The 21,121-nt window shown below is 54.1% G+C and overlaps 1 protein-coding gene across 3 annotated transcripts; it reads right to left on the bottom strand.

Annotated features, from left to right (window-relative positions):
- Positions 1 to 1,015: 1,015 nt before the first annotated feature.
- Positions 1,016 to 17,212, bottom strand: EMX1 (empty spiracles homeobox 1). Of its 3 annotated transcripts, XM_033124324.1 has the most exons (4): positions 16,313 to 17,114; positions 10,311 to 10,495; positions 3,285 to 3,418; positions 1,455 to 1,583 (listed from the first exon to the last, which is right to left on the bottom strand). In XM_033124324.1, the coding sequence occupies exons 1-4, from the start codon at positions 16,839 to 16,841 to the stop codon at positions 1,580 to 1,582; spliced, it is 852 nt and encodes a 283-aa protein (XP_032980215.1). In that variant the 5' UTR covers positions 16,842 to 17,114; the 3' UTR covers positions 1,455 to 1,579. The 3 variants fall into 3 exon arrangements, with proteins under 3 accessions (XP_032980214.1, XP_032980215.1, XP_032980216.1); XM_033124323.1 differs by lacking the exon at positions 3,285 to 3,418 and having other exon boundaries at positions 1,016 to 1,583; positions 16,313 to 17,212; XM_033124325.1 differs by lacking the exons at positions 1,455 to 1,583; positions 3,285 to 3,418 and adding an exon at positions 8,847 to 8,895.
- Positions 17,213 to 21,121: the final 3,909 nt, after the last annotated feature.

A 21,121-nucleotide genomic window follows, 5' to 3' on the forward strand; every position in this document is an offset into this window, starting at 1 on the left:
CCCAAGCCAAGGGCTCAATGAGGAGGAGGGCTGACCCTGGGGTGGACAGAGGCGATGAGGCGTGGCCCAGACTGGGGAGGACTCGGGGAGGCGGGAGGAGGAGGTGTCAGAGATACTGGAGTGAAGGTGGCCGGGGAGTCATGGGGGCATGGCCAGAAGATTGGGGTGCAGGTGAAGCCAGATGGGAAGCAGTTGAGTTTGGCCACAAGGGGGGGGCGGTAACTTGTTGGTGACTGTTGTCAGCATCAGCATCCAGTTGGGGGACACTTGGGAGGGAAGAACTAGACACAGGTCTGGATGGCGTAAGGGAATGGCTATTAGGAATACGGGTTTTGCTTTTGGAGGATGAAGGAAACGTTGGTGTGTAACAAGCAGGAAATACAAGTGGACAAATTGAAGCCAGGGGAACTAAAGAGGTGGGTGTGCCCTGCCTTCGTGCTTCTTCCCAGGCTGGGAGGCCCTGAGTCCTTGGGCACTGGTGGCAGGCTCAGCCTCAAGCCCAGTCTCTGAAGCTATAATCTGCACAGGGGGTCTTCTGGGGACAAGTGAGCAACCTGGTGGGGCCAGGACTTGGGGCTGGGACTGTCAGCCTCTGTGAAGTGTGCCCTTTCCACCCAGCCCCCAATATGCCCCTTCATTTTCTGGTTTCTCCTCAACTGGAAAAGCCACCAGTCTCGTAAGCATGGGGAAGTACGCATGCCCTCTCTCTCCCCGGACCCATCTGGGCCTGATTCTCATTGCTCAATAAGTTTGGAAAGACCTGAGCATTTAGGCTCCCTCACATACAGGGTGGTCTTTCCCTATGTCTAACCTCAGTTTCTCTTGTTGTGACGTTGGAGCTAGAGACCAGGTGAACCACCAACAAAGCAGGGGAGTTAGTAAAATGAGTCTCCAAGGCCCCACCCCAGGCTTTCAGGCCCTGAACAAGCCTGCCCTGCCAGTCCCCACTGGCCCCCAGAGCCAGAACCCACCACCCCAGGCCCACGGGCTCTAGAGTTGGTGCTAGATGCCCATGTCATTAAGAGAGAGACTTTTATTGTTCCCATAGGGAAGGGAAACACAGGGGATCACTAAGAACTACAGCAGGTGCCTGGAAAATAAATTAAAACAGAAATACATCAAAACAAAAAGAAGATAAGAGAAATGGAGAGTGGCTCGGAGGCAGCAGTGGCCAGCGGCCTGCCCAGGCAGGCAGGCAGTTTCTCCGAGGAGAAGGTCGAGCAGTCCCAGGCCTCAGCCAGCCCATTTCTTGTCCCTCTGTCGGTGGTGGCCCCAGGCTCCAAGCCTTATGGGGCTGTGACTTGACGCCACCCCACAGCCCAGCCAGGGAGTGGCCAGAGTCCAGCTGAGCCCAGCCCAGGGGCCTGGACAGCAGCGAGCAGCACTCTGCCCTCATGGGTTCATGGCTGCCCACCCTAGTCATTGGAGGTGACATCGATGTCCTCCCCGTTGGCCTGCTTGGTGGCAATACGCCACCGGTTGATGTGGTGGGAGCCCTTCTTCTTCTGCTCAGACTCGGGCCCCTCCTCTTCCAACTTCTGCCGCTTGTACTTTGTCCTCCGGTTCTGGAACCACACCTTCACCTGGGCCAGGGAGGGAGGGGCACAGGTGAGAAACACCCAGGAACCCCCTCTCCCCGAGCAGCCAACAGGGCCTCAGCACTCAGGCTGAACTGGGAGCCAGATGGGGAAACTGAGGCCAGAGTCCTCTCCTCTGGCCAGCTGCGACCTGGTGGGTCTGGAGGCCTGTTGGGCAGGGAGAGGACACAGTGGGCCAGAGGGGGGCGGTTTTCCTGTCCCTCTCAACAGAGGGAAGGGAGGGGTCAGGGAGCTGCCAAGCATCCTGTAGCCAGAGCATAGCAGAGCGGGAGGCCCAGGTTCTGGAGCCAGGCAGACCTGGGTCTCTACCAGTTTCTAGAGAAGAGATAATAATCACTCCTTCATAGAGTCGATGGGAACAGTAAATGAAAGAAAAGTCAAAACATCTGAAAAGTCATCACATGCTCTGTCTGTCAGCTCCTCCCGACCATGCAGTGCTTTACTTGGCCTTGCAGAGCCAGGCCAGACCATCCTGAGTCAGTGGGAGAGGCCTGAGTGCTGATCCTCTGCTAAGTTCCTCCCCCTCTCTGGGCTTATGTCCATCGGATATAGGAGAAATACTTTCTAGGTCCCTTGCAGTTCCAGGGCACTTCCTGGGCTTTTGCTCCACAGGGTCCCTGGAAGAGGTGATGCGGAGTGGGCGAGGTTAGAAGATGTGGATAGTTTCCTGGAAATGACAGCACATTTAAAAGCAAGCAGTGCCAAACTGCAGCTGGGGCAATCCATGGTGCCCGTGTGGGTGGTGAGTAGTAAGTGGTGTGTGTGGAATGATGGTGAGCACCTTGGTTTTGGCGATAGCCGTGACTGCTGAGGGGAGAGCCTTTAACCCTAGGCATTGCTGAGGGCAGTCCTCAGGAAGATTACCCAGTCCAACCCCTGCTCCCTGAGAACGAGTGAAAGGCACAGGCCTCAGCCAAAAGCCAAGCAGTGGCCGCCAAAAGCAGGCCTGGCCTCTGGATCCAGGGAGCAGTTCCTAGCCAGGACACCCGACCGTGACAATTCCAAGACACTCCCCCTCTGTCCCTTCCTTGGAGCCCACCCAACCCAGGGGTCCTCCAACTGCCCCCCTCCCCAAGGTGTCCATAGCACAGTCTACCCTGCCCCCTGGATTTTAGAGCACCAGGATGGGGACAGGAACAGACGGTGCTTAGTGCTATGCAGAGCAGACAGCCAGGGACAGGAGTCGATGAGCGGCCTGGCCTTGGGGGATGGAATGAGGGGAAGGTCTCCTTCCCTCATTTTCAGGTCAGGGTTCAAACCTGTCGCCTGCATGTCTCACCTCAGGTAGATGGGAAGGATGGCAGATGCTCTAGGTGCAGGGCTTCTGGATTCCCACCTTTCCTTGGGAACAGGGCTGGTTGGGCCCTGGGTGGTTCTCAGCATAACCATTTGGCAGCCAGCCTGGCCCCTGCCTCCCCCCACCCCCGCCCTGGAGCCTGCTGTGACTGTGCCATCCAGTAGGCGGGTAAGCTCACCCTGCCTCCTGTGCAAGGCGTGTGCGTGAGTCAGGTCTGCATGCTGGGCTGGGGCGGCATTCCTGAGAACCCAAGGGGCTGGCTGAGGGCTAGGCAGGCCAGCCTGGTGATGGCGTGATCCAGGGACAGTACCAGGGACAGGACAGACGGATGGCTCTGCACCTCCTCACTCACACACACTCCCAAGTCTCCTTCCAGGAAGGAGACTTACCTATAATGGGATACACCCAGCCTGCTATCCTTGCCCAGTATCACTGGCCCATAGGAAAAAAGCTTCAATGGTGGCGCTTCAGGCACAGGAGCTGCTTCCGGACACACCCAAATGCAAGTGATTTCATGATTTCTCTACGAAAACAACCAGGGTCAAGGAAGGCTGTCAAGCTGTCTAGAGACAGGGCTATAAACCCTCTCCCCAGGCGGCCTGGCCGTCTTCCAGAGAACAGCCTTGGGCCGCGTGTCCAGATGCTGTTTACAAAGACTGTAATAACAGGGGGATGCTTAGGACTTAGTAATATCAGTGAAAACGGCAGGATGCAGTTTGGGCACAGTGTGATCACACCGTGGAAAAACAAAATCTACGCATGGGGGGAAAAAAGACTGGAAGGAAGTGTAACTGAAGTATGGCTGACTTTTTTCTTCTTTCCACTTTTCTGAATTTTCTTTAATGCATGACTGGTAACAATTCCTAGTTATTTTTTACTTGGGAAAGAAAGGGAACTGGGCTCTGAGTGTAGTGCGTGGTAAGAGTGAAACCCCATGACCTCTCTAATCCAGCCAGGCAATTCTGGGGTGAACCCCGAGCCCCTTTCCTGGAGGACAGAGGTCACGCAGTGTGGCGACCCAGCTCTGTGGGAGGCTGCCTTAGGAGACTGTACTGCCTCTGTGCCTATCTCCCCACCCCCACACACATACACCTCTCTCTAAGCCTCAAAAGTACAGTTGGGGTGTTGGTGTTGGTGAGAGGAACGCACCCCATCTCTGACCTCTCGGGGTTTGGGGAGACGTTCCTCATGGTCTCCCAAGTCCCTACCTCGCAGAATGTCCCTGTTTCTCAGAAACAGACCCTTCCAAGATTCTCCGCTTTGGCCTAAGTTACCCCACCTGAAATTCACTTAGCCTTCAAAACCCTGCTCTGAAGTTCTGTGACTGGACCTGCCCCATTGCCTGTCTGTACTTCCTTAGTTCTTTTCTCTGTCCCAGTAACAATGAGCCCAGCAGTGCGCTAATGTATTTGCTGGAACCTGTCTCTTCACAGGATTTTGGGAACCTGGAGAACCAAAGTGATGAGTTAGTCTGCTTTGGAGTCCCAGGGGACACATTCCAGGTCTGTTCAGCCAGTTGTTCAGAAGCGAGGTAGCCCAGCCCTATGCTCTGGGCCAGACCTGGAAAACAGGAGAACATCAATGGCAGAAGGATTGAGGCGTAATCAACTAAAGGATTTGGGTAGTGCTAATTGCCAAAGAGATGGGATCCTTCTTTGGCTTAGTTCTGTGGATGGTCAGTTCTTAATTTTCCATGTTGTAGACTGGATTAAACACTTGCAGAGGGAAGCTGGGGAAGGGAGACTCATTGTGGAGGGGACAAGGGTCAGTCTGAGTCCGGCAGGATGAAGAAGGTGAAACTGCTGTGGATGAATGAATGAAGGAAGACATCAATGCATTTGCAGATAGATCAAAGTATGCATTAATGAATGACCACACACGCATGTATTAATGCGTGAGCAAATGGACACATGAACTAACAAGCAAACTACAGCTCCAACCCATATTTCAGGTCTTACTTTTGAATAACCTGCTGTTTGAATGACCCAGGCCCGGATCCCTTCTTTTCCACTACTCCCCAACCTCAGCCCATCCCCAACGGAAGTGTCTGTGGCTCTCAGCCCCTGCATACTTTTGCGTGAATACATACCTGTGCTCTCCTCGAGAAGTTCAAATACCCCTGTCAAGGGGTATTTGAGTCTTGTCACTTTAATACAAGAAGTTCCTCCTTATGTCTTACTGTTATCTCTTCTGCTTTGATTTAGGCCTGTGTGCTCCTAGTCTGTCATTCTCAGACACAGAGAAAGTCCTCAGACTAGATAGAGGCTTGGAGACATCAATCAAGCCACCCCTCAGTCTGCTCTACCCCCCTCCCCGCCTTCTCCCCTGGGGATCCATTTCCTATCATTTGATCATGTGATCTGCTCCTACTCTCAAGGTGAAGCCCAATGTCATGCTAAGCTGGACTCTCACCCCACCAACCTGAGGTCCCCTCTGACCCCCCATCAATCATAACCCTAAGCCTTCCTGTCTCCTCTCTCACACCATCCTGGATGCTTGCCCTCACTCTCAGGTGAATCTCCTAGGATTTACGTGCCTCCTCAGGACCATGACCTCAGAGAACCACCCTAGTTTTCCTTATCTCCCCTGCTGCCTTCTGCCGCCCACTGGACCTAGAACTTCAGAGGTGCCAGAGTTCTTGGAGAAGAGCCAAGACTTAGAGGAGGGACAAGTCCATCTCGAAACAGACAGTGAGCTAGTAACAAAGGTCCCTTGACCTTTCTCTAAAATTTACGTCACTTGGCTATCCCTGTCTCATACATCCCCCCAAAGGCAGAGCATTCCAGAGCAGGAAGGGACCCAAGAAAGTCTACTTATCATGCCTCTGGGGGAAAAGAACCCATAGACAGGTGACCACACACTCCTGTCTCCTAAGACCTCCCTCCATGCTCTCTGGCTCCAAGATGTGGCCAAACTTTAGAGGTCCTGCTTCCTGTTAATTTTCCCACCTCAAACCCTCCCCTTCCTTCCCACCCACCTAGAATCCTATGTATTGTCCAGGTCTTCTGGGCCTGAGGCTTCCTGGGAGCTTTTACCCATGCAGGTCCCCCCTGACCTCTGTCAGCCCACACCTGTGACTTCAAGGGAACTCCAGTCGCTCACCCCGTGCCTGTCCCACAAGTGTGCACACTTTGCATTTAGGTCCTACCACTAAATGAGGAATCTCCAAGGCCAAAGACCACATTTCTGCGCCCTTTCCCCTCACGGCTTAGCTAAACTCAAAGCCAGGGAAGGTCAAGACACGCCTGCTGAACTGTTCATAGCAAGAGGGGCAGCTGGAAACACCGACCAATTAGTCCGGCTGGAGCAACCAATGCTTTCTCTCACTCCCCCTAAAACTAACGTGTTCCCGTCATGCACAAGCACAGAAGCATGCGAGCTGCACTCCATGCTATATGATGACTTGCCAGCATCTGATGTGTCATATGATATCATCTGACCTTTGGGCATCAATCACACTAAGCCTATATGTGCCCCACATGGTGGGCACAACGTTACACCCATTTTACACACTCACTCACTCACTCGCATTCGTGCATCTGATCTGACTCAGGCGTGGGTCTGCCCCACCAGCCACCAGGACCAGCTTAGATGGGCATCATCCAGGGCAGAATCCAGGGCTCCACCACAGTGGTGAGGAGCAACTGATTAGAGCCAGAAGGGAGAAGAGCCCTCCCCTGGGACCACTCTCTCCACCTCCTGGGTGGACCCACAGCCATCACGGCACAAATACCCTACTCCCCACATATAATCCTGCCCCAACAAAGAAGTTCAGGGTACCCACCTCCCGAATCTCCATGCTAAAGCTTTGGGTGTACAGAGACTCCTGAGCTCTGGATGAAGAACCACACACTGATTTATTTAACCCTCCCAGAAGCTTTATCCATGGATAAAACTAGGTCAACAATCTAGATGAAATTGCAAGGGAAAAATGAAAAACAGAGGGACAAGGAGGGAGCAGTGACAGCAGAGAGCAAGGGAAATGACTGATAAAGTTAACATATGGGTATGTGTACAACCAAATGAAGCCTGCCCATTCACTCAAAACATGTTTACAGAGCATCCACTCCTTGCTGGTCACTGAGCTGGGCCCCCGAGTACAGCGAGAAATAGGAAAGCTCAGCTTCTGTCCCCAGAGCTGAAATGTTCAGGCCTGTTGTTCATCAGGATAACCCAGACGGTTATTTTAAAAACTTTTCTGGTCTCATCCTGGAACTCCTAAGAGAATCTCCTGATTGGGGCCCAGGAATCAGTATTTTAGATTTCTTTGCGAGATAGATAACAGCCTGTCTATAGACTGACACGTGGACCTGACAGATAATTAAACAACAGCAAAGTCCTGTGCATATTATGATATGTGGGAGATGTACTGTGAGCTCTGAGAACTTGGAAGAAGGATTATATAGAAACACAGAGAAGTAGAGTATAGATGAGCCAGAAACTCAGGGCTGGAAAGGAACCTAGACTTCATTCAATCTTCCAGATACAGCAACTGAGGCCCAGAAAGAAGATAAAGCCAGAGATGATGGACAACAATTAGAGACCTAGGAATACACTATGTGTCAGTTGCTAAGTGGATCTATAGAGATGGAAGTGTGAGATGGGTTGTGGATACACAGAAGATAAAACAAAATAGATGATGAAGAGATAACCAACAGTTGGGTAAATAGGAGTTATTGTTAGGAAGAAGATTATAATTAATAGAAGATAGGAAATATAAATTAACCAGTTTGGGGGAGGCAGTTTAATGAGAGAAGACAGAATACAAGGCTAGATATTAAACAGCTTCTCTGTGAGGGTCAAATAAGAGAGCTCTGAGAGACAAATATAGATATTAACAGTAGAAATAGATGGCAGGGGGCTGATGGGAATGACTGATGCTTGACAAGTAGCTGACAGCTGGAAATGACAGGTAAGCCTGCCTGGAAAATACTGAAAGATGGATAAGTAATTACTTAATGATATAACCCAGGTCCAAATGATCAGTTATGACAGGGACAGAAAGACAGCTCTGATGATAAAGGACATACTAGACATACTAGAAAGGACATACTAGAAAGACACCAGATTAAGAGTCAGGAAGCCCAAGTTTGAATCTTATTATAACACTAACTTGATATATTACTTTAAATAAGGGAAAGGGAAGGACGGGGGATGACAATATCACTTGAGTTTATAGTAGGTGCCTTTAATCCGTAAACAACCTATTTTTCTGAATGAGGAAACCAGAGCTCCGAGAGGTTGAGTAACTTGTCTAGGGTCACACAGCCAGTTAGCAGGGAGACAGATACTGAAATCGCATCTGCCTGCCTGGGGAGCTCTGCCCAGTCTCTCCATCTCAGAGTCCTCACCTGGAAAGATAGGTCTCTACTAGGAGGTTTCTTAGGCTCAAACCTCCTGTAGTTCTATTTTTTTTGTTGTTCCATATGCTAAAACCAGGTCATCCATACAGATGGAACAAGATTAGACATGAGTTTCGATACTGAAGTTGGATACCCTATATTATTCTATCTGGTTTTGTTTTAAATATAAGTTTGAAATATGTTATAATAAAAGTGAAAGAAATAATTATTATGTTTACTAACTGGCATTGCTAGGAGCAAATAATAAGCAGCTAGATTCGATTTGAAAGAAAGTTAATTAAAAATGCTCTCACTGCACTAAAAAATTGAAAGTTTAGAAACAATGACATTATTTCAACAAGTATTAATCGGTGGGTGGTGGGATTATAAACCGTTTTGTTTTCTTACACTTCTGCAATTAAAATTAAACAACTGTTACTTTTTTAATGAAGTTAACTAAACACCATCCTTAAATTGACACCTTGTTTTAGACAACAATTTTAAAATGCTGTTTGCTAGGAGGAAAAGGGGGGAATTCTTTTATTAACGTGTTTTTAAAAAGCAAAACAAAACATGTCTTTCTTTAAAATATTTTTTTAAATTAACTCCGTTGTTTGTAAGCTGTATCTCTGTAGTTAGAACAGCCGAGCTAGTAAATCTGAAAAAAAACACGGGTCCTGCATCAGAGACGGGAGTAATGCACTGATTAAACGGGGCAAACCGATAAGACAGTAGATACCAAAATGCGACGCGAGGACCAGCGGGTGAGGTCCGCCGGCCGCAGGGATCTGGCGACGCAGTGAGGGTTTGAATCCCCTCCTAAGCTCCTTTCCTATCCTCATTGTTTCCCCCCTCGCCCCAAGGCCCGCTACTTGTCCTGGCCCGCGACGAGGGTGGAGAGTGGTGGAGGGTAGGGGCTGGGCAAACAGGAAGGGGAGAGGATGGTGAAATGCCGGCGGGGCGGGAACTGTGAGGCCAGCGTGCAGACCTGTCTTATTTGCAAATCCGGGAGATGTTAGGGACCCAAGGGAGTAAGGTCTTCTAAGGCCCAACCAGACACTGAAATCAGCCTCCAGGACAGCAGCTAGCCCCTCCGGCAAGCCGTACTCCCCTCGAGCTTAGGCGTTGCCTCCAGGCAGCACTAATTTATCGCAAAGCCTGTACTTACAATAAACCCCAACCTGCTGCCCTGTAACTTCCATCTAGTTCTTTCAAATTTTTTCTTAATCATCAACTACAAAAACACTACGTGATAATTGTAATTTCACCCAGGTCAAATCCCTCCAACACCATTGGAGTTTATTCTCTCCCCAACTCAACAGCCCTTCAGATGATTGAAAACAGCCCCCCAGTACCCAGAATCTATTTTTCCACAACATCCAGGCCTCTCAGATGGCCGCGCATTTCCAGAGCCATTTCCACGGTTTCCAGAGCCTTGCCGGCCGGCCTGTGCGGAGATCAGGGCCGCCCTCCGACCCCAAGCAGGGCCGGTTGCTCCCTGGCTAATCCCCTCTGCTGCTGCTGTTTCTAGCCTGAGGACACGTGGGCTCTCGCCCCACACCGCACCTGCTGCTAGCGCAGTCGAGGCCTCCACCAACTCTGCCCATGAACTGCAGCAAAGCCAGGGCGGGGAAGGCCTGGGCATCCCGAGAAACCGTGAGAGCCCCGGAAGAGAGGCGGGAGAAGGGGGGCAGTAATCACAGGGCCGGGATGGCTCCAGTGTCCCCTGGTGCGAGCGTGACAGAGGGCCCACCGCCTCCTGATAACCTGGCACCTCCCTATGGGTTTGGGGAGTGGACTCGGGATAAGATTTGGTTCCCACTTCTGTTGGGTCCTTAGGGCTTGATTAAAAAGTCCTGCAGCCTCTGCGAGGCTAACCACCGTCGGAGGTCCGGGTGTCTAAAGTCAGTCTTGGCTTTGCCGGAGCGCCGCCGATGTGGCTTTCGGAGCTGGGCGGGAGAAGGGCTCGGGGAAGCCTGGGGGAGGACTCGGGCCGTTCCGGCACCCGCCCGCCCCCACCTCCATCGGGGCTCCGGGCCAGCGCCGGCCGCGGGCCGGCGGGGTGATTATTACCTGCGTCTCCGAGAGGCTGAGGCTGCCGGCCAGCTGCTTCCGCTCGGCGCCCACCACGTAGTGGTTCTTCTCGAAGGCGCGCTCCAGTCGCAGCAGCTGCGAGGGCGAGAAGGCCGTGCGGATCCGCTTGGGCTTGCGGGCGAAGGGGCCGTGCAGAAGCAGCCCGTCCTGGGGCACGTCGCTCGCTGCGGCGGCGCCGCCGACAGCAACACACGCAGGTACAGACAGAGAGAAGGGGCGCCGTGAGTCGCAGCCCGGGGCCTTCCCGTCAGCTCGCACTCGTCCTTGAGAGCTCCGCTATCCTCTCCAATCCTCGACACACACCCCGCCTCTGTCTCCCCTTTCCCTTTTGCTGCCCTTTCCTCCAGGCCACTCTCCTTCCCAACACCTCCCCACAATCCCAGAGCTACCCGGTCAGGGGACGCACGGAACAGCAGCGCTCCTGTTGGCCCAGGTGGTGGGCCCGGGCCTGAGGAGGCGCAGACCGGCCCAGATCCACAGTACCCGGAGCAACCCAAGACGCCAAGGCGTGGGAAAAGTCCCTTATCTCTCTTTGTCCGCTTGTGCCGTCATATCTCCCTCAAAGTGGACCGACCAAGAGTAAAGAAGGGGCCGAGTGCCAGGAAGGTGATAAGGGGAACTGCGAAGTCGTTAAAGGCATCCTCATGCAAACACAGATTCAGAAACTAAAGGATACCCAAGGAGCTCTCCCCCTTATTCCTGCTTAAACCAGCTTTGCAGCAAAATGCTCAGGCTACTAGCCCTTTGAAAATTCCTACCATCAGGCCCAGGTGCTTACCTTCCAAGTGGTAAAAATAGGACAGTGGCTAGGTCAACTGCCAGGTAGTACCTGGAGGTCTAAGGCCAGGTTCTTCTTCTACCCTTCCCCACCTCTCTCCCCCTTCCCCTTGGGTAAAACACTCTCCCCACAGGAAACTCTCAGTGCTCTCCTGGCAAAAGACTTTGCTTCACCCCGAATAGTCCCATGCTAAAGAAACATGTTTATAAATGTCTAGATATCATCTTTCTGTCTAATAGATAGATTGGTTCTTGCATGGACATGTGTAAATATATGCTCCAGCTTCCCGACTGTCTTTTTCCTCCCATCTACCGTACGGGATTCTCAAAGAGTGTGACTGTCCTTTGGCAAATGTTGGCCCAAAGGGGACTCAGCTCCTACATGCAGGAGGAGGGGCTGTCATTGGACTGGATGTGTCTGGGGTGGTGAGGCCAGGAACTACAAAAGGCAAACAAGCTTCCACCCACAGCCCCAGTCTCAATGAACCCCCCACCATGCCCTCACACATTCCCTGGCCTGGTCACCCTGCTAGCAGACTGGAAGCAGGCACTGACATCACCTGTGGATTCCCAGGCAGTGGCACACACGCATAACAGGCCTCCTAAGCCACCAACAACGCAGAGCCCTAGATGGAATATTTTGACAGTTAGCTGTTGAGATGGACGGATCCAATTAATTCCCTCTGAAATGGCCACTGGTTTGACTCAATGTGACCTGTCGTTTTGTTCTTAAGACAATTGTTTGGATCATTCAGTTGAGATCGCCCATCTCTGGAAATATCCCTGTTAAGTGAAGCCAGGCACAGAACTGAGATGCTGTTGCTAAAACTCTCCAGGTTCATGTCCCTCTGCTGGTGGAAACTGCCTGACGTTACTTTCTCCAAATCCCTGGGCTTTGGACACTGACACAGGAGAACTTTATTGCTGGGGTTTTCTGTAGAACAGGGTGGCCTAGGAATGAGGGGCTGGTGCCTGGGGGTGGAGGGAGACCAAGTCCCCTGACCCTGAGAAGTCACCAACTTCCAGTCACCTATCCATTTTAAGTGACTGGATCTGTGCTGCTACAAAAGAGAGTGGGGTCACATCATAGGAAATGGACCCTGTTCATTGGGCCCTTCAAGATGGGGTCATGCCAAGGGCCATAGGCCTGTCTAAAGGAAGAGAAGTTTAACTTGTGGTAGTGGAGGGGACAGATGATCAGGGCGGTGGTCTGGCAGTGAGGGTGAAGAGGGAGAGAAAGGAGGATCCAGGTAGGAATGAGAAGGATTCAAGTCTTGAGTAACGGGCCAGTATGATAGGCCAGAAAAAGGTGGGAGAGGTGGGTGGGAAGCAGACACTTCTTGTTGATGTTTAAACAAATTGCTTCAGAAACAATATCCTTCTGAGCCCAGGTGAAATCTCAACGGTGGTTTCCTCTGGACAAATGAGCTGGAGAGAAAGAGAGAAAGCCTAGCTCATGCCAGCACTCACAGGGTTTGGCTCTAGCAGCTCGATTGGCTCAGGCTGGTCAGAAGTGACAAATGAGATGAGGTGGCAGTGGAGAGACCCATAGGTGTGAGAGAATGGGATGCAGAGGTGTGAAGGGCGGTGCGGGCTGGGGAAGCAGGACTGCAGTCTACCTCAGTGTGTGTGACATGATGGCTGTTTCATAATTCCGTGCTTTGTGTCAGTCACTTGTGTGGTGGAGTTCTCTGTGCTTGTCTTTATAAACTCAAAGTAGAGGATGGAAGCAACAAAGTTCTCTCTCATTCTGATATACGCATATTTCTTTGCCTCCAATCTGGGTAATTTGGGGGAAAGCGAGATTGTTTGGGGTCTGTCTTATTGAGGGAACGACCCCAGTTCCTTGTAATGTCCTGTCAGGGGAGACAGCGTGTGTCTACAGTCTGTGTCCATATGCATATGCAGAATCATAGGGATCCTTTCGACCCAACCGCAAAGAAGCAGGGGGCAGGAAAATTATTCAAGATGCTGATAAGTGGTGACAGATTTGATTTCAAAAGAAGCAGGGCTTTTCCCTGTAAGAAGGGGGATGTTTAGTACAAAACTAACCGTCTGGAGAAACTGATCAATAGATACATGTTTCTATAAGTACAGGGTGGTGGCTTAGGTGATATGTGCAAGGACGCCTCTCTGACTTACCGGGAGGAGGCCTCCGCCATCTCTAATGGGGCTTCAGTTTCCCTTAACTGGACCATAAGGGCAGAACAAGCTTGGGGCTGGGGTGCAATGTGGCCTGTTTTGACCCACTAATTCTGGGCTATGAGAGAGGGCTGTCAGTTTCAGACAAGGACAGGTGGGAAAGTAGAAAGGGGCTGGCTTAGCCTTCCCTGGAGCGAGAAACTGAACCCCACCCCACCTCATTTTCCTACAGCCTCTCTCTGCGGGACACTTCAAGGCAATGCCTGGGAACTAGCAATAGAGACTCCCAGGAACCAAGCAGCTGGAGGTGGGAGCTCGGGATCCGGAGGGCCCGGGGCTCAAGCTGCAGTCCCTTCCACAGCAGCCGCGGGCCCGGGGCTCTGGGACGGATGGCAGGGCGGAGGGGCCTGGGGCTACGAGAGGGAGAGGCCGGCCAGGCAGCGGAGATAACCTCATTCCCCCTCCTCCTGCCGTAACAAAGGCGCCCTTTGAAGCACCGGCCCATTACCGTCGCCAGTCCCACAGGGCCAGGTCTCCCAAGGCCCCCTCCTGACGCTGCTCCTTGGCTTGGAAAGTTCCTGAAGTCCGGGAAATAGCATGGAAGGGCAGCCAACACCTCGTCTCCACCAGCACCTCCCCTCCACGCTTCGAAAGCGGATCCCTCCTCTCCCGGCTTCGGGGTCCTGAAAGCTGGTCCCGATCATGCCGCGCTGGCCCTTCCTCTTCTACCGCCTTGCTTAGCGGAGAAGCCGCTTTCCTGCTCGCCGGGACCACGCTGCAGCCGCAGAGCGCAGCGCACGGAGTGCAGACACGTTCCTTTTCGTTCGTGTAGGGTTTCCGTTTCTTGTGTTAAAACGGGGCTGAAAAGAGCATCGCAGAGACCCGGTTCTCTAGAAAACACGGCGCCGGAGGGCCTGGGCCGGCTCAGCTCGCAGCCCTGGGTCCCCGCTGGGTCCGCAGGGCGCTCCGTTGCAGAGACGCGCACGGGTCTACAGTGACGCTGACCGGCCCCGAAGCCAAAATGTCTCAGGGTTCAAAAAGTCCTTCAGCGCCCAAGGGATTTCCGAGTTCAAAAACGCGGCCATACTTGGCTCCATCTCCTCGTCCAGACATGGTTCTTGAGAGAAAAATCCAACGGTTTTTCAACTCGACAACGTGCCCGCCGGGACTGATGGCTCAGGAAGCGGAGGCAATTTCCGAAAGGGTTTTGTGGGGGATTTATCTGGACTCGCCAGGCCGGGGATGCTCAGAGCCGGAGCGGGATCTCTCGCGAGGTGCTTGGGCCCTCCACCCTGAGCCCTCGCGGGCCAGCCCAGAGGTGGGAAAGGCGGCTCGGAGGGTATGGGGGAGCTGGTCGGAAGCCGAGGGCGCCATGGGAGAGGTCTTCTCCGGCTGAGCAGAGACCACAGGGCTTAAGAACAGCTCTGCCCTCTCCTACGAGTCTCTGTCCCTCCACCAGCTCCTAACCTCTGGTACCTCCGCCGCCCTGGCCTGAACGTTCACAAACAGCCGCGACTCTCAAATCGGTCTCAAGGCACTGCATTTCGAGACCCAGGCCGGGATCCCAGCCCGTGGAGGATCGACGCGGTTTGCTCAGTTTTGAAGACTACTAAATTTTATCAGTAAACATTGATTTTAATTGACAGATTTCGTGCCCAAAGCTCCTGACACCGGAGGCATTTTTTTTCCCCGGATGATTTGGGCAAATCTTTGAAATTCCCAGGGGAGACAAGTCTGCCTACAAAAATTCTTGTTCAAATAATTACATTCTCTTGTTTTGTGGGGTCTGTTGAATCAGTGTCTACTGGCCAGATGGAACTGAGAAAGTAGTCCGACAAATCCGGACCAGGGAAAGCGGCTTTCTGTGAAACAAGCAGCTATAGCTAAAGCTTCAAGAGATCGTTTTTTCTCCTATTAACTAGATAATTGTACCAAACATCTCATTTACTTGGACTATGTAGACCCGGTTTACCGTCAGATTAGCTCCTGGAGCCCAAGCTCTAGCCACGTCGTTTCCATTTGTTTCACTAGCAGTTGGGTTACCTAGCTCTGAGTCGTGGAACCTCACAAGTCTGGGAGGTCTGGTCTACACTAAAATAAAGCCGGAAACTAAAGCAATTACTGCACAAATTAAGGCTACTCTTTAAAAACAAGAAAGAAAAGCAAACTCCAACAAATTCAAGGAAGAAAACCAACTCCAACAAATGCAACTATCTTTCCTTCGGGAAAGTCAGATAATTCAAGTGTGTGTGTGTGTGTGTGTGTGTGTGTGTGTGTGTAAGGGCAGTAGAGGATCTTCATTAGCAAACCCATTGCCCAGTGCAGACGAGGGGGCTCAGACCGCCTACGACCTTAAAAGCTTTCTGCCCCGGTCCCTTGCCCGTGAGGACTGCCTTCCGTCCTACAGAAGCCGGGTGGGCTCTCAAAGTCAGCAAGCGGCGGAGGAAGCTGGTTTGCGACTGCAAACCTTCCTCACCCTGGGTCCGAGAGGCGCTTGTGATTTGGGGAAGTCGGGCCGAGGTTGCTGAGAAACATCCCAAGACAGCTGAGCTATCCACACTGAACATTAATTAACTCGCCAGTTCGCCCTGCCCGCTGCCTCTTCTTCGCACAGACCCAGGGGGGGACTTTCCCCTGCCGGGACGTGCCAGCTAGTGCAGATCCCTGGGAGCTGGTTGTGGACATACGAGCGAAGTATGATCCCAGGCCCAGCAACGGCGAAGGGAGGGCGGCGGGCGCTGCGCTTTCTGGGCTGGGACTGGCTCAGCAGAGAGATTAAGACTGGCCAGCGGGAGCACCAGGAGAGGCTCCAAGGATGCGTCCGGACCCGCATCATTCCTGGGAAGGCCGGAAGGTCCCAACCTGGCTCTCTGGGAGGCAACTCAACGCGACAGAAGCGCGATGGATTTGGCACGGCTCCTCCCAGCTTGGGAATGGCCTCTGCGGACCCGCAGCCTCCTCGAAACAACTTCCGAACAGCCCTGCGAGCCCCCGAGACTCCCTGGCTTCACTGCAGCGCGGGCGCGGGCCGGCCGCGTAGGCGGGCAAGTGTGGGCACTCACCCTGGAAGCGGTGGCCGAAGAAGCGGTTCCGCAGGACCCAGGGGTAGAAGTGCAGGGGGTCCCGGTGCTGGGCGCCGAAGAAGGAGTGCGGGGGCTGCAGCGGGGAGGCGCCCAGCTGGTGCGCGGGGTGCACGGTCAACGCCGGGTGGTTCATGGCCTCGGGGAACACGAGCTCCGGCCCACCGTAGAGCGAACGGCCGGCGCCCGCGGCGGCGGCGGCGGCGGCAGCGGGGAAACCGCTCACGAAGGCCGCCTCGGCAGCGCCGGGATGAGGGTAATTTAGCGCCGTGGGTCGGAGCGGCTCCTCCGAGGCGGCCGCCGCCAGAGGATGGGAGCCCGCGCCCCCGCCGCCAGTGTCCCCGCCGGTGCCGCCGTCCTTGGCCACCAAAGACTCGATGGTAAAGCCGCGTTTGGCTGTGGGCTGGAACATGGTCGCAGGCGCCAGAGCCGAGAGAGGCAACCGGGCTCTGGGGAGGGCTCCGCGTCCTGGCGCCGCCACCGTGCGGGGTGTGCACCCAGCCAGGCACATGCACACACACCAGCACCCCTCACCTCCCCCGCGCGCCCGCCCGCGCTCAGCCCCTGCGGGCGAGCCAGGCGCGGAGAGGCAAGGGGCGTGCGAGCCAGCGAGCGCTGACTCGGGTTCCGGCGCGCTACTAGGCGCGCCGGCCTCTGCGGCCAAGCGGGCAGCTGCCGGCGCGGGCACTGGCGCGGGCTCGGTGCGATGCTGTGAGCTGCCTCTGCGGCCTGAGGGCTGAGCACGGACCCCTCCCTCCGGAGTCCAGCCACGACCGACCCCCGCCCCCTGTTCTCCCAGCACTACCCAGCCTAGCCTCGGCCGCAGCGCAGCAAGGCGCGAATTAGCGGGCACCTGCCCTGCGCTCGCCCATTGGCCGCTGCTCACCTGCCCAAGGTGGGGGGCGGGGCGGGGAGGGGCGAGGGGCGGGGGGACCAGGGCGGAGGGGTAGGGGGGGGAGGAGGGAACCTGGAGTCGGAGGCAAAAACCGGACTGGAGCCTCTGCCGGGCGATCTAGGCGTCCTCCTCCCCCATCCCTCGCCGCTGGCTTCTCCTGGCGTCTCCGCCCTTTAGCTGAGTCTGGCAGCCGCCGCAACCGTCTCAATACGCGCTGGAGCTGGAGAAGGCGTCCAAGAGGCCGGGGGCTTGGGAGAAACTCCAGCCCCACTCCCCGTTGTGTAACTCAGTTGAACACTCTCCATTTTGTCCCGGGATGTCGTTTCAGTTCTCAGACAACTTAGAAACGAGTGGAGGGTGGGTGTTTCGGGTCCAACAAATAGATTCTCCCAAAAAACCACCTCCCCACTCCCCTGGCCTGCGGGACCCTCCCGTTCACCCATCATCCGTCTCCTGGTCCTCGACCTTGTTCGTGAACTTTCGCCTTTTCTGGGCGTCATGAGGGACAGCTCCAGAAAGCGGACACTCAGTTCTTTTCACAAGGAACCGTGCTGGAGACAGCGTGAAAGGAGCCACCGGAGCAGTCGGCCTGCAGCCCTCAAGCCGCAGTTCGCCGGGATCAGAAGCACTCCCTTGGCCCCGCCACAGCCACCGCGGCCGGCTCGCACCGGGACGGCTGGCCTCAGCGCTCAGGGCAAACTGCTTTCCTCGCCTTCACTGGTCGCGGGGCTTAGGTGCAGGCGGGCCGGTCCAGGCCGGGGCCTCGGGGACACTGTCTTAAATTGGAGCTGGCCGAGCAGTCGAGCCCATCCCCAAGAAAACACACCGGCCATCCCAGGAACGCAGCGGTCACATGGCCTCCCTTAACCCTCCCCTTCCATCCGCGACTGCGATGTAGTGGACAGCTCTGCTCCAGCCAGTTTCCATTTCGTGCAATAATTCCCCGGGGGATGAGAGGGTGGTTGGGAAGGAGAATCGATACTCCGCAAACTTTTTCACCCGGGCCTTCCAGGCCGCAGGAAACACCGTGCCGAGGCCTAGCAGGGCGCTGGGCGGTGGTGGGGAGGCTGGGACCAGAACCCTGCCAGCCCAGTGCGAGGTGGGGAACCGCAGCGTGTTCCTCTTCCTCGCCACTGCCGGGGTCAATCAGTGCCGTCCCGCCGCCGCTCGGGTGCGCAGATCCGTGCTGAGCTTCCCCACGCCGGGAGGCCTGGGGGTCCGCGGGCCGCGTGAGTCTGAAGGGACTCCAGGCCGGGTCTTGGCAGTGGCCCTCCTGAGCGCCTGAAGCCCTGCTTCCCGAGAGCGCTCCGGGCGCCCTCTTCGCCACAAAGCGGGTTAAAGTCTATTTTCCACTCCACTGCTCCGAAAAGCCCCCAGCGCGCGGACGCCGTTCCGGCCCCCTTGGGCGAGGAGGGGGAGGTGAGGCCACCGCACCCAGCAGCCCTTCGCGTCCTGGGAAACCCAGGGTTGAGCACCGCGGAGGCTCCTCTAGAAACGCCTGCGGAAGAGCTGAGGAATCCGTGCGAATCTCTTTTCCTGGCCTCTCCGGATCTCCGTCTCTCTCTGCTGGTCTCGCCCTCCTCTCACATTTTTGTCTCAGGCTTTCTATTTCTCCCCTCTCCTGCCTCTCTGCTCCCCTACCCCAACTTTTCTTCTGTTTCTTCTTCCTTCTCCTCTGCCCCATCCTTAATCCTGGAATAGGGGAAGTTCCACAAAGTGGGGATAAGGACCTCACCAGGACACATCACTAAGAGGGTGAGGGTGTGGAGCTGGGAAGAGGCACAGACGAGGAGAGAATTTCGTTCTATATGGAAAGAAATGACAGGGGAGCAAGGTCCCCGCAGGGACGCGGGTGCAGTTGGATAGGTACAGACCAAGTGCTGGGGGCGGCGAAGGAGAAGGAACAAGTTGAACGCGGCACCAGGGCCTTTTGCCTGTAGCCGGAGAGAGGAACCCCACCTGTCCAGCGCAGGCCCTCACCTCCCTCCCCACCACGAAGCTATCATTGACCTCGAACTCGCTAATAGAGGAAATAGAGGAACTCGCGAATAGAGGAAATATCGCTAACTGGCAAATAGAGGAGCTGGAAATATACCAGGCGGTTCCTAGACTTGAATCTACACTGACCACATCTACTTTCATTCGTTCGGCTACGGACATACATGGTCGTATTTAATTCGATAGACTTTCAAAATAACACCTTCCCTTGTTGTGGTGCTTTCCAGATACTTGGACATTCAGCTGTCTGTCATTGACCCCATTTTGCAGATGAAGAAATACATTGCTCAGTACCAATGACTGGTCGGGTCTTAGCCTGGCTCAGGTTCCACCCCCACCCCCACCCTCTGCAGCCCACTCTTCCAAGACCCGGCGTTCACAGGGTTAGGGAGGGGGTACTAGGGTGCGCTGGGTGGAGGGAGTTCTACCGTCATACTACCTCTCTTTATACCCCTTTCTCACACTTTCCTCTCCTGTAATTTCCTAATTTCCCTACTTTTGCAGATATTTATCCTTTACCCAGTCTCTTCTATTTCTGCTTTTTAAAGAGCCTCTTCCTCTGTTGTCGCTTCCCCTGCAGTAGGTTAAGAGAGGAACTTGTCACCCTCAGAGGGTCTCTAAACCTACCACTGTGTTCTGGATACAGCATCAATGACCCCCACCCGGCCCCAGTCTCTTCCTGTGCCATCTCCCCTGCCCAGTGTCTGCCAAACGCATACCTCTGCCTCTACCACCCTCCGTCTCACAGCTGATTGTGTGCACAAATGCTTTCTTTCCTCACCAGCAGACAGCCACCTACCCTAACCAAAACTTGCTGTCCCCTCCCCTACTTCTGTCCCCCAACCCTTCCTCTCCACCTTTCCTGTCCTCCCTCCCGGGCTGCTGAGTTCTACCAGTGACCAGAGTCTGGTCATGCCTTCCTCTTGCTGGAGTGCCCTACCATCCCACACGTCTGTGGGCTGCTTACCTTTCACTTCACACCTGCTCTCCTTTCACACCCCTGGATCACCCTCCTGGCTCTGGCCCCTCATCAACTTTCCTTCCTCCATCTCTGGAATACCCTGGGCTCAAATCCTGACTCTTCTATTTGCTAATGGTTAGACCTGGGATCAGTAGTCTTGCCTCGGTTTACACATCTGTGAAATGGCAAGCATTATTATATGGAAGCTGTGAGAATTAAACGAAATGAGTACATGGCACACAGAACTAATGCCTGACTCCAGACAGGCACTTGGTAAGTGTTACCGTCTCTGCCTTTTGCCCACGCGAGAAACTTAGGAATTGTCCTCAAACCCTCACGCTCTCTCATCCTCTGCATCCAACCACAGTCACTGGGTCTTGTAGTCAAGTACTTCTCAAGTCTAATGCCCTCCCTTTCCCACCTCCTCTCAGACCCAGCATTCACCTACAGGATGGAGTTGTCTGTGTCTGCATCTGGTCTGTCTCCCTCACGAGGCTATGATGCCCCCCCAAACCCCGAAGCTGGGAAGCTGTGGTGTACATCATGACCCAGCCCTCATACATCGCCCTCTTTTCTCTTCAGCCTAAGTTCATATTCTTGTCTCCTACTCTACAAAAAGTCTCCTCTCCTCATGTTTCCCTCACTCTTGTTAACTTTTTTCTTCACCACCAAACTTCTTGAAATAAGTTTTAATCTCTCTCCGACTCCTTCATTGAGTCCATAAGACATTACAAGGTGGCTTCCACCCAGTCACATTAGGAAAGTAGCTTGTAAAAGCTCCGAAACTTTTAGTATGATGTTATTACAACAGCAACCTGTGCTGATGGAGGCAATAATAAACATAGTTTTATGGAATTATTGCGAGATTGAATGAATTGTAATCCCCACACAGTGGCTTAGAGCATTGCCTAGCACATAGTAAGTACTTGATAAATGT

The sequence above is a fragment of the Rhinolophus ferrumequinum genome, chromosome 13 (assembly GCF_004115265.2).
Source record: "Rhinolophus ferrumequinum isolate MPI-CBG mRhiFer1 chromosome 13, mRhiFer1_v1.p, whole genome shotgun sequence".
Lineage (NCBI taxonomy): Eukaryota > Metazoa > Chordata > Mammalia > Chiroptera > Rhinolophidae > Rhinolophus > Rhinolophus ferrumequinum.

Bases quoted from the DNA above. Each gene is read 5' to 3' on its own strand.
- EMX1 (XM_033124323.1), bottom strand. From the start codon at position 16,841: ATGTGCCTGGCTGGGTGCACACCCCGCACGGTGGCGGCGCCAGGACGC. The intron at 10,496-16,312 runs GTGAGTGCCCAC...GCGCCGCCGCAG, and splicing joins CTTCGGCCACCGCTTCCAGG to CGAGCGACGTGCCCCAGGAC. The intron at 1,584-10,310 runs GTAATAATCACC...TCCCTGGCCCAG, and splicing joins TCAGCCTCTCGGAGACGCAG to GTGAAGGTGTGGTTCCAGAA.